Source organism: Diospyros lotus, chromosome 4 (assembly GCF_014633365.1).
Source record: "Diospyros lotus cultivar Yz01 chromosome 4, ASM1463336v1, whole genome shotgun sequence".
Lineage (NCBI taxonomy): Eukaryota > Viridiplantae > Streptophyta > Magnoliopsida > Ericales > Ebenaceae > Diospyros > Diospyros lotus.
The window spans coordinates 43,503,627-43,515,652 of NC_068341.1; the positions used below are offsets into that span (position 1 = coordinate 43,503,627).

General features: G+C 31.0%; 1 protein-coding gene and 1 long non-coding RNA gene across 2 annotated transcripts; one reads left to right on the top strand and one right to left on the bottom strand.

The window, feature by feature from the left end:
- Window positions 1-1,348: 1,348 nt before the first annotated feature.
- LOC127798871 (uncharacterized) lies at window positions 1,349-7,277 on the top strand. Its single transcript, XR_008022503.1, has 4 exons — window positions 1,349-1,559; window positions 5,322-5,371; window positions 6,022-6,092; window positions 6,875-7,277. It is a non-coding gene; the product is annotated as an uncharacterized LOC127798871 (long non-coding RNA).
- A 1,723-nt stretch (window positions 7,278-9,000) lies between these two features.
- LOC127798869 (E3 ubiquitin-protein ligase RING1-like) lies at window positions 9,001-11,518 on the bottom strand. The gene is made up of 2 exons (XM_052332508.1): window positions 10,765-11,518; window positions 9,001-9,535 (listed from the first exon to the last, which is right to left on the bottom strand). Exons 1-2 carry the CDS (start codon window positions 11,265-11,267, stop codon window positions 9,160-9,162), a joined length of 879 nt encoding a protein of 292 aa, XP_052188468.1. The 5' UTR covers window positions 11,268-11,518; the 3' UTR covers window positions 9,001-9,159.
- Window positions 11,519-12,026: the final 508 nt, after the last annotated feature.

Below are 12,026 nucleotides of genomic sequence, written 5' to 3' on the forward strand. Positions count from 1 at the left end.
TGTATATATTTTTAATATTATATTAATATTAAATATTTATAATTTATTGAATAATCAAATTTATTAAATAAATATCATTAAAAAATTATTCTCAAAATTTCAAAGAGAATGCATTTTCTGACTTTTTATTTTGAGAAACAGTTTTTTAAAATAATAAAAAGAACGCATTTTTAATTTTTTGAAAACAAACTCCCAAAACAGAAAATTAAAAATGAATTCAAAATTTATAATTAAAACACAAATAGAACGCAACCTTATTTTTCACTACATCAAATCATTGCTAATCATATTAATTTTCATTATAAATTGATTTTCTTTACCAAATTTTTTATAATCAATAATTATATTTTTATAGTTAATTCTATAAATAACTAATAAACCACTATGTATGATATCACTAAATTTAATTTTGTAGCAGAAAAAAATTCTTTTTTTAGGAATAATATTTTTTTCTAAACCTATTCCAACCTATACAATCTAAATAAAATATAAAGCACACAATATATAACTTTAAAAACTTTCAATTAATCACATAAAATAAAACTAATGTCAACCACACACTACAAAAAATCTCTAACCATTTTTAATGTGAGTACATGTAATGATAGCAACATTAAATTTAATTTCGGGCTATTTCTTCTTCTGCTATTTATGCATTGCAAGAATCTAAAAAACATAAATAAATGAAAGATTAGATAAATTAATATAACTTATTTTAATGTGAAATATTTATAATAATTTGAATAAAGAAAACTAATCATATTCTTAAGAAATAGTTATACCACTTTTTCGTCATTATTGATTAAAAATTTAAATTCTAATTGTTAAATAATAGAAAAAATTATTAAGATTTAACTAACATTTATATAAGAAATCTCTAAGTTGATTATATTTTTTTTATAAATGCACAAATATAATTATTAAACTAATATAATTTAACATTAATTATTTATTGATAATACAATGTATTAAAAAATTACGAACACATTAAAAGGAATATAATATATTAAACTAATTTATTATAATTATTAGGTTTATAATATAATTATATTTTTAAATAAATATTAATTTGATGCAATAATTTAAATTATTTTATTATTATAATTTAGATTATTATCAAATATTATTAGTTAAATTATTTAATAATTATTATAGTTTAAATTATTTTATCAGTTGTCATAATCATAAGTATTTTATTTTTATCAATCAAATTATTATTAATATTAATTTTATAAGTTATTTTATTTTTATTTAATAATTAAATGTTTTAACCTAAAAAAAAAAAAAAAATCTATGTAATCATCCAGCGGGAGATGCTCCCGCCAAACCCCCCAAAACCCACCCACACCCCTCCTCTCCCCAAACCCCCCAATCATCCTGCAAACCCGCAGCCCTCAAATCCCCCAAATCCCCAACCTTTCGTCGCCTCCTACTGTCGTCGCTTCAACGATTTCACTTCCGCCGCTTCAACAGCTCAGCTTCAACGTTGCTGCTTCCGCCGCTTCAACAGTTCCTCTTCAATGTTGCCACTTTCGCCTCCACATTTACCATATTATAAGGTAAAGAATTTTATAAGGTATATCTTAATGAGATTTTGGTTGTGCTTATTAACTTATATATTGTGATTGCGTGTGTGCATATGTGTGTGCGTATGTATATCTGTGTGCGTGTGTGCATATGTGTGTGTGTTCTGATTAATGGTTGGTGTTCTGTTTTAGTAGTGTGATTAATGGTTAGTCTAATTTTCTTTATGCTATGTGTGTGTATGTATGCCTATATGTGTTCTGATTAATGGTTAGTTTGATTTTCTATTTTTTGGTGTTCTGTTTTTTGTTTTCTGTTGGATTGATTGTTGTTATGATTTTCTATTTTCTGGTCTGATACTTTTTCTAAAGTATCAGACTGGTCAGTTTGTGGTGTCCAAAAACTGGATTTATAGCTAATAGATGCACTGTTCATGGTGGAGTCATTGGCTGAAGAACCAATACTATTGTTCAGCTGAGAATGTTCAAGGTGTTCTGGCATACTTTTAAATGGACTGGACTCTATATGAGAGAACTTGAAATAAGATTTCAATATATCTTCATATTGAGAACACAAGAAAAAAAGCAGCGGAAAGTTAAAAACTGCTATAGTTTTCTTGTAGGACATGGACTCACCCTACACCATTGTTTTACAGTTTTGGCCTTCAAGTTATGAAATTTGGAAGTGATCATTTCAATTGTAATTAAGATATTTGAGTAAGGAGAACTTTGTCAAAACACAATAGTGACATGGCTTTGAAAATGAAGGTGACACCAAATGAAGTCTTTATTTGTGTCCTAGTATTGATGATTGATGTTTGAGTACCGTCATTTTGCATTGTTTTTGCTGACTCAAGAGAGACTTAGGGTGGAAAAGACTGTATATTTTTTAACCCTCTACACAAAAATTTGTGATACTGAACAGTTCTGTTGTTCTTGTGAAGGAGTTCATTGATTCTCTGGTTGGTTATAGTATTTATGAAGGTAATGTTAGAACAGAATTAATGTGAAAGAAGATAATACTTCATATTGTTTGTTTAAGTTGGGAAAATGAGAGAGAATGAATAGATGCCACGGAATCCGTTTTTATTTGGTTACTAACCCAGAATTGAGTTTATAAAGTATTTTGCTTATATTGATGAGCTATAATGCAAGTTAAGTGTTAGCTTCTGAGGTGTAAATTTTGGTCTTTGCTTGTTGTGTTGGGGAAAGTTCTTGTTATATCTTGCTCATAAATTATTTTTTGTTGATGGGTAAATATGCTATATCATCTGACACAAATGTTGTTTGTAGATCAGAAGACTTATTCCTTCTCAGAAACATTCAAATGAATTTTCTCCTTAAATTTTCTGAAATGATGTATGCTCAACAGAAATTACAACAGTATTGTGTGCAACTGGAACCAATAGAGAATGCATGCAGAAGGGGAGGAAATTAGATTTAGCATGGCAAGCCTCAAATAAATAGCACTCAGTTACACTTTCCTACCAAAAAGAAGAGACTCCAAGGCCTTTACGTAATATAATACAATTAATGCTATAAATTCATACAAATAAAAGGTGAAAGACCAAGATGATGTTAGAAATAAGCCTATGTTTTCCGGTGTACATCTCTGTACTAGCTTTGAAAAATATTCTATTTTAAACTTTCAAATTCCAGATGCAGTTAGTGATCAAACATTCCATAAGCCTATAAGAGAGGTTATCATGTACAGAGGTTTAAGAGAGATGGCATGCCATCGGCCATCCCCACCATGTTTGAGCAACATATGATAGAAATCAGGTTGTGTCTTCAAATTAAGAAGGCCATGGGGGATCAACAAAATTAGAGAATGCCAAAGGCTAACAGACATGTCTATTTAATGTTAATAGACGTGTCTATTGGTTTAGTATAAATAGACTTCAAAGCAAAAGTCATGATCATTTTTTAACATGTGAAATCTCTCTTCTGTCTACTTCACTGCAACATAGACATTAGAGAAAGGATCTTGTAGAATATAAGTGTTGATTCATCTTTGTTACAACATTACACTAGTGGATTAAACAGATTGAATCTGAATGCATAGAACATCTTTCTTGGGACCTAATCTGTGCATGAGGTAACTTTTAGATACGCAAGTTCATCTCAAATTTATGTTTTCTTACATAAAAGAAGAATGAGTTGCTCCATTTTCACAAGGAAACTCGATGAGCATGATAAGGTAAGTTAATTGGGATACAAAAGAATAGAAAGAAAAAAGTAGGGGAAAACAAAAATAAGAAATTCCACTTTAGTTTGTTAGAACAATCGAGACAAAAAAATGATCAAAAATATTACCTATGTTTTTCCAGTTTTTTCCTTTAAAACGTTGAACAGCCTTGCGCAAAATTTCATCCTGCATCAAGAATAAAAATTCTATCTACTCAGAGAACATATACAAAGAAAAGTATATATGAGGAACAACTTCTTTTCTCCTTCTTGTACTAAAGCAACTGCTTTGACTGGCTATGTGATCTTCAACTTTCTAGAGGATTGATTTTGAGTTAATTATTTTGAGTTCCGCTGAACCCTTATCGTTGTACTTCAATGCATTGACTATGTGCAATTATTACTCTCTGCACCCTTGATTATATGCTTCAAAATTCTTTTGCCAAAAACAAGAAGGGTAAGGCTAGCAGCGTGCCTTGTGCACTGGGAATGTCCTTCTTTGTTTTTTTTGTGTGTGTGTGGCCTTGTGATGGGTGCTTGAATTAAGGTTAGATAATTTCCTAATTACTTTTACCTTGTACCCAATTCTGGATAAAGAATCCCTTGCTTTAGCAGACTGCAGACAGATTGAATGATTATCAATATGCAATTTAACAACCATGTTCGAGTTATATTTCTATCCCTCTTTTCATCTCTGTGTTGATGATATTTTTTTTTTCTTAATTTTAATACCAATAATTCAATTTTTTGGGAATATAGAACTCGAAATTAGTTGGCAACTCTATTTTGTGTTCTGGTCATATTTTTCCTCTAGCTTAATAATTATATAGGCATTAATTTTTACCATAATGATGTCACAACTTCATGTGTACTATTTTCTGGAAGAATACATGACAATGGTCACAATTCTCCAGCCAGTCACCTGGACATATACAATATGCCTGCAAAAGCATTTCAAATCTAATTTGTAGTCTTAGGAGCTTCAAGATAAAAATGAGAAAAGTTGAATAAAAATAAATAAAAATATTTGAGAATATATCAAGTGTTTGTAAAATATTTGAAGTCTTGGGAAAATATTTTCAAGCATATCAAAGCAACAAATAAGAAGTCAGAAGCTAAGGATAACATAATTTTTTTTTAGTGTTTCTCCATACATTATTAAGGTATGATATGAACATTTTATTTGCATATAATTGACAAAAAAATATATGTAATTGCATAATATTATATTAAATAATATAAAATAAAGTGTGAACAAAATGATTTATGTGCTTTAAGTCTGTTTTACTTTTAATTTGTTGAATTTTTAGTAGACATTTCTAATAGTGCAGCAACATACTGGAAATAAGAACATATAATTGTTTTGTGTAAAAAAAATGGCATTTAAGGCATTGAATTATTCCTTTTTGTTTTAAAAGATAGCGCATATATAGGAATCAGATTTTTCATCATCCGTTCTGATGCTCAAGTGAATTTCTCAGATATGTTCACAAGAAGAGGGCTTCTTTTATGGTATTAATTGATTGTTCTCCTAATGCACATTTAGTGTGTAAGCTTATGGTAAACTATTCTGCCAGATAACTTCTAACACTTTGATTATTTAATATCTAGGCATATGCAAAGAGCGAACAGTTTCCACACTCTCCATCACCTTGTCGCAAGTAAATTTTGACTTTGTGCTTATGCTTTTGAATTCTTTCTTCTTTTTACATGATTACGGCTCCTTTTTTGTTTCGAAATAAAATATTTTCTAATAAAATATTTTACCTCTCTTTCGGTGCTTGGATCGATGACAAAAATTATGTAAAATATTTTTGTGAGAAAAATGTTTTACATCAAAAATGGAAAAATGATCTACCAATTGAATTCAGTAATCTACCAATTGAATTCAGCAAGTCATTTTTGTTCACACGAAAACTAGCGAGTTTTTTTTTCCCCTTCCATGAAGACACCTTTACCATTTCTATATGTCAAACAATAAAGACTGAAATGTATCTGAAATTTGAAACTAAAAAAAAAAAAAAAAACATCTAACTATCAATTTTTTCCAAAATTGATAGTTAGTATTGATCATACCAAGTTTGTATAACAGTTGAGTCATGCCATGTGTGTGCCAAAAGTTTTAACTTTTTTGAATTATTAATATATATATGTAAAAAATACTAATATAAGAACTTTGTTTCTTTTAGGTTGGCAAATATATATATGTATATGTATATATGTACATGAATACTGGTAGTGCTTTTATCTCATATTCTCGTGTTTTGTAATTTAATCTATCTTTAATACTATTAATTTTTATTGTATCTAGTATGATGAACAGGAATTGGATGCAATTGGATGATAGACTTTGTGCATTAGTAGAGCTCACCTGAGTTTCAGGTATACTAGACTTGAAAGGTGTTTGTTTTATTATATTTGTATTTATTATTATTTATCTATAAAGCAAAGTAATTCATTAAGATTTTTTATTTGATTAATTAATTTTTTCATATTACTTGACATCAAGACCACGTGTGCTCAAAATAAGGACAATCGATCAAAGTTAAAAATGAGCAAAACTACTAGTACAAGAAGTTTTGCTCGGATTAGAGTTGAAGAGGTATAAATTTTTAATATTTTAATTTCTATCATTACATCTCATTTTGTATAGTATTTTTTTACCTATTAATTTAAAATACCTATTTTTGTTGATAATTACTTAAATCCAGACTCAAAAATTAGGACATAACCCAATAGAAGTAGAAATGTTTTACTTGACACACAAAAAAAAGGATAGGTCAATGGTTGATTCGACATCATCAAAAATTGTGGTAAGCATTTCAGTTACTTTTAAAGTTTATGTTGTTATTTTGTTATTCTTGATATCATCAAAATAATTATGATCTTTTTATGAAATCTTCTTATGGATCAAAATTAAAGTTCTTCCTTGCAAGGCCCAATGCAAGAAGGTAAAAACCAATTAGAAATGTTCTCATATTACATTCATCTATGAGCATTAGAGAAAAACAAAAGGAACTAGTAACTCTGTTAATTCTGTTTGGATATGAATTTTGTCTCACTCTAAGTTCTTAAACTTAATTGTTTAGTTGTGAAAAATGATTATTTTCTAATATTGTTTAAGTGCAATATGTAATAATTATTTGTGCAACATTTTATTACAGGAAAATATTCAAACTATAGCAGCCCAAAGAGTTGAGGAGCAACCTTCTGAACCTGCTGATGAAAATCAGATTTTTCTTGAAGTGATGGGCAAAAAAAGGCATGGTCAAGTTCGTGGATATGGTTTTGGTCGCACACCTTCTTCATTCTCTAGCAAGCTTCCTTCTCAATTACAAATGGCTTCAACAATTGAAACACTAAGACAAGAGAATAAAGAGTTGAAAGAAAAACTAAGCACAGTAGAGCAAACCCAAGCAGAAACTCTTAGCTTGCTAAAAAGCTTCATGGAAGAGGTTAGATTAGGAAGGGTTAGTAATGAATGATGATGCTCTACTGATTTGACATGTTTTAGTTGATGAATAGTATTCAACATTCCATATTTTGTAGGTTTATTGATTTTGTAAAGTGATACTTTGAATTATAGTTTTTGATTGTTGATAATGTGAGTATATATATATATATATATATGTTTGCCTTTTGGGTTATTAATGATTGTATAACAATATATTTCATATATTGTGATAGTTTGTAATATTTTGTAAAGCAAGTGTTCGTAAATTTGTAAAATAAGTGTACATGTTATATATAGGTTGCAAGCCAAAAAAGGTGAAATTATAAACCATTTTTAGTGATAGCCGCATATGGTCGTCACTAATGGGTTAAAACCACTTTTAGTGATGGCCGCATATGGTCGTCATTAATGGATAAACCACTTTTAGTGACGATCGCATATGGTCGTCATTAATGGATAAACCACTTTGAGTGACGGCCCCATATGGTCGTCACTAATGGGTAAACCACTTTTAGCGACGGCCGACATTATTGTCACTAATGGGTTCACTTTAGTGACGGCCGATATCATGTCACTAACGAGTTAATTTTACTGACAGTCAACATGTAGTGACGGCCACATATGGTTGTCACTAATAAGTTGCCATTAGTGACAGCCAGCATTATGGTCACTAATTACATTAGTGACAGCCATATTGATTGTCACAAATGGGTTAACTTTAGTGATGGCCAATTTTATCGTCACTAATTACATTAGTGACGAGGGCATTAGTGACAACTTGTGACTTGCTTTTTGGGCTTTTAGTGACGACCTTAGCCTCCACTAAAAAGCTTGTTTCTTGTAGTGTTTCTTTGGTTGAGTCTATAACCTGCAAAGCAAAGATTTCTATTACACGTAAATGCAAGAACATAAAATATTCTTAATTGGCAACACTATCAAGCTAAGTCATTCCTTACCCCCCAACCCTCGTCCATCCCTCATCAGTACACATATGAATATTACAAAAATGAACTCAATTATTAGATATATGGCATGCTTCTTGTATAGTCACTCTTAGGGTCTATTTGACACTAACTAGCTTCTTTGAGCTGCTTGCATTTCTTTTTCTTTAAAAAAAAATAATGGTTAAGGGTTGCATTCTGATGGTCCAACACAAAATATCAAATAGAACAAAGACTAAAGAAAAAGAACCAAAAGAAAATGAAACAAAATGTGCATTTTATTTGTGGAATCAGATTTCTCGAAATGCAATATATACAATAGAGAATTAAAAAAATAGGGTTTTGCAAATAGCTACAGGGAAAAAAGACATGGGTATTAGAAAACAAAGACAAATACAAATATATAAATTAACAAGAAGAAAAGAAACTTAGAGAAATTGATTAGAAATATAGGCAATCAACTCAGCAAACCGATAGTAATGAGAGTGTGGGTTATAGAATTAGAGGTTTGATCAAAGACAATGAATTTTGCACGGTGAAAGCAAGGGTGAATTCATAAATCTATATAGAGGGAGGTTAAAATTTTTTTTTGAGATATAAAATTACATATCATAAATTTTAGGATAAGCTGAAATTTTTTTAAAATAAATTATTAGTAAAATTTATTATTTTTTATATTAAAAATTTAATTTTTATATTAAAAAATAATTTTAATTGTAAGTTGCCTAGGCTCACGTATGCATCCGCCCCTGTGAGAGTGTGGGTTATGGAGAGAGAGAGAGAGAGTGAGAATGTGAACCGCTAGTGGAGGGGAATCTAGAGATGGCCGACTTGGTTGTTGCCGGTGAGGCTAGGCTTCGACAGACAGAGACGGTAGCCGACCTGGCGTTGCAGGCAAAGAGCGAGAGAGAGAGAGAGATATGGTGGAGGGCGAATCTGGCGGGAGCACTAATTTGTAATTTAAACTGAGGGTTGATATGTAATTTCACTTGGAGTTGTCAACAAAGTCGAACGTCTAGCATGTAAAATAGATTGTTTTCATAATTTCATGAACTCATTGACTGCTTGAACAGCCTTCGAGCCCTGCCGGAGGAATGGAAGCCATGGTAGGTTGAGTCCTTGAAGCAGAGCTGGCATCCATGGAAATCGATCTTCTCACGGGCTGTGATTCCTGCTCCGGCTTTGTTAGACGGCCGGCCAGATCGCTCCGTACCCGGAGCTGACGCTTCCTCTTGCTGGAACGCTGCAAATCTTTCCTTTCTTCTTCAATTTCTCCGACTCGGCGGCCTCGCGTCCCACCATTGTTCTCTAAGCTCTCCGTTTCCAGTGCTTCTCTCGCCGCCGGACCGTTCGAGCCCGGCTCTGCTCCTTTCAAAGGGGTATTTTCGAGAACAATTGGTGCGCGACACAGGGGGCAATTGTGATGCGACCTCAGCAGAGCCGGTCCAACCAATTTGGGGGCTCAAGGCGAAAAAAAATTTTGTGGCCTTTTTAAGAGTATTATTTTTTTTATAAAAAAATAAATAATATATTTTTTTATTAAAAAATTTTATCATTTCTTTAAATTAAAATCATTTCATTAAATTTTATCATTTCATTTAATTAAAGTTAAAGTTCAATTAACTATAAAATTTGATAATTTTTTAATGATAGTGAATTTTTAACTAAAATATAATATCTCAGAGATTAAAAAATGCTAAACAACCTACTACAATAAACAAAGAAAAAACAAAACTAATTTTTTCTTGAAACTCTAAGAAGATCAGTGCAACTTGAGTAAAACTATACATTCCTGATTTTTTTATAGAAGAAAACAAAATAAAGTATTAAACAGATAACATTAAAAAGGTAAAGTTCACCAATAATGAACAAATTTTATTCCACAAATATGCGTTGACCTATATTCAGTTTTATGTAAAATTAATTTTTCTTACCTTTTGAGATACAAAATCGTTGATTAAAATTCCATAATTAAGTTTATCTAATAAACCATATTCAATGGATAATATAGTTAATCCATTCAATATTTCTTGCGACATAGTTGACCTCAAATATGACTTTATCAATTTCAACTTTAAATTTCTTTTTTACAGAAGTCACTGAAACTAGAATTGTGAATAATATTCTATAAACAGCAATATATGTATTTGAAAAATAATCAACTCTTTTGATGTAGTGAAGAATTTTCAATGTACTATTTTTTTTTCTCTTAAAAAGTGTCTTTAACACTCTTAATTCTAAAAATAAATCTAAACCATCTATATTAGAAAGTCCATCAAATTTAAGAACATTTTTAAGATCCAAACAATATCTTTTTAAAACATCTTCATATATTGATTTTAATTTTTTAAAATTGCTTAGAAATCTATTTTTTTTTTCATATATTTCAAATTACTCAAACTTATTTCGAAATGAAAAATGACTTGATCAATAGTATATATAAAATAATAAACTCTAAAGGATTCTTCAATAGATTGTGTTTTATCATCATTGATATTTTCATCAAATTATATTTTATATTTAATTTTTTAATAAAATATTTATTATTAAAAAATATATATATATATATAAATAACAATTTTTTAAAATTTGGGGCCCTCCTAATTTGGGGGCCCCAGGCGGCCGCCTTGCTGGCCTTACAGTAAGGCCGGCTCTGGACCTCAGCCAAGTGTCGATGCACGGCCTGTGGAAGGAGTGGCAGCACTTGGGCAAGAGCCGGAGAGCCTCGTCTTCTTCGAATTCTTTCAGGCAAATGGAGCACTCTGCTGCTTCAACCAGTCGATCAGCGGATCTGAACTCGAAAACAGGAATGGAATCGATCACCGACTGTTCGAGGCCAGCAGTGCGGACCTGCTGCCACCCGGAGTTGTCGGGTCCCAAGCCACGAATCTGGCCTCCATAATAATCATCTTCAAATCCGGGACTGTTTCTCCTCGCCGAATAACTGTTCATGCTCGAATGGCACTTGCTGATGTAAAAGAGAAACCGAAGAAGAAAAAGAAGAAGAAGACCCAGAACAGAGAACATGAGAATCGGGACTTCGTGGGTCTGGGCGGGGGGGTTGCCGCCGACGAGCGTGGGAGGTGGAGGGGGAGGTCGAGGAGGATGGGTTTCAGGGAAATCGAAGCATGGAAGGAATAGCTTTCTGTGATGGATTGCCATGGCAGAAACAGGGGAAGATGAAACAGGGCTAAAGAGCTTGAGACACTATCGCCCATACATTGCGTGTTCATGTAGTAAGGGTTTGGATCGATTGATGGTTTGATTTGTAGGATCTGTCAATCGATTTGATTCACCATTTGGGGCCTTTTAAGTCTTAAATGGAAGTCATTTGGTGGGTGGTCTTGTTCTTCGTCCTCGTCAAGGACTAGTAGACTTGGTTGACGCGTTAACGCAACGGCATGGCTCTTGACTCTGGAGACTTCTACGAATGGCAATGGGAATTTCCTTTCGAGGACACGCTAAAAAATTGAGAGGCGTTGTTTTCGTGTTTTAATTTTTAATTTTATATTTTGAATATTTATTTTGATATTATTGAAAATGTATTCCTTTTATTTATAATATTTTTTTGAGTTTTAGAAATTTTGAATGTGATGAAAATAATTTTTTATTATTTTAAGTTTTCTTTATAATTTTTTATATTTTTTAAAAATATAAAATAAATACGTTTTTACTATTTAAAAAAACTAAAAACGATTTGAAAATATTAAAGAGAATATTGAAACTGAAACACATTTTCACTATTTAAGGGTTTGATTCTACTATATGATATGTGTTGAAGTATGCCTTGATTTCTATATATAAGTTATTAGAATTTGATTCAATCTAAATAATTTGAGAGAAACCTTAAATGCAATTTTTTTAAGTAGTTGTGGTCTCCTAAATAATTTTTTTAAAATATTAGATATTTTAAAAATATTA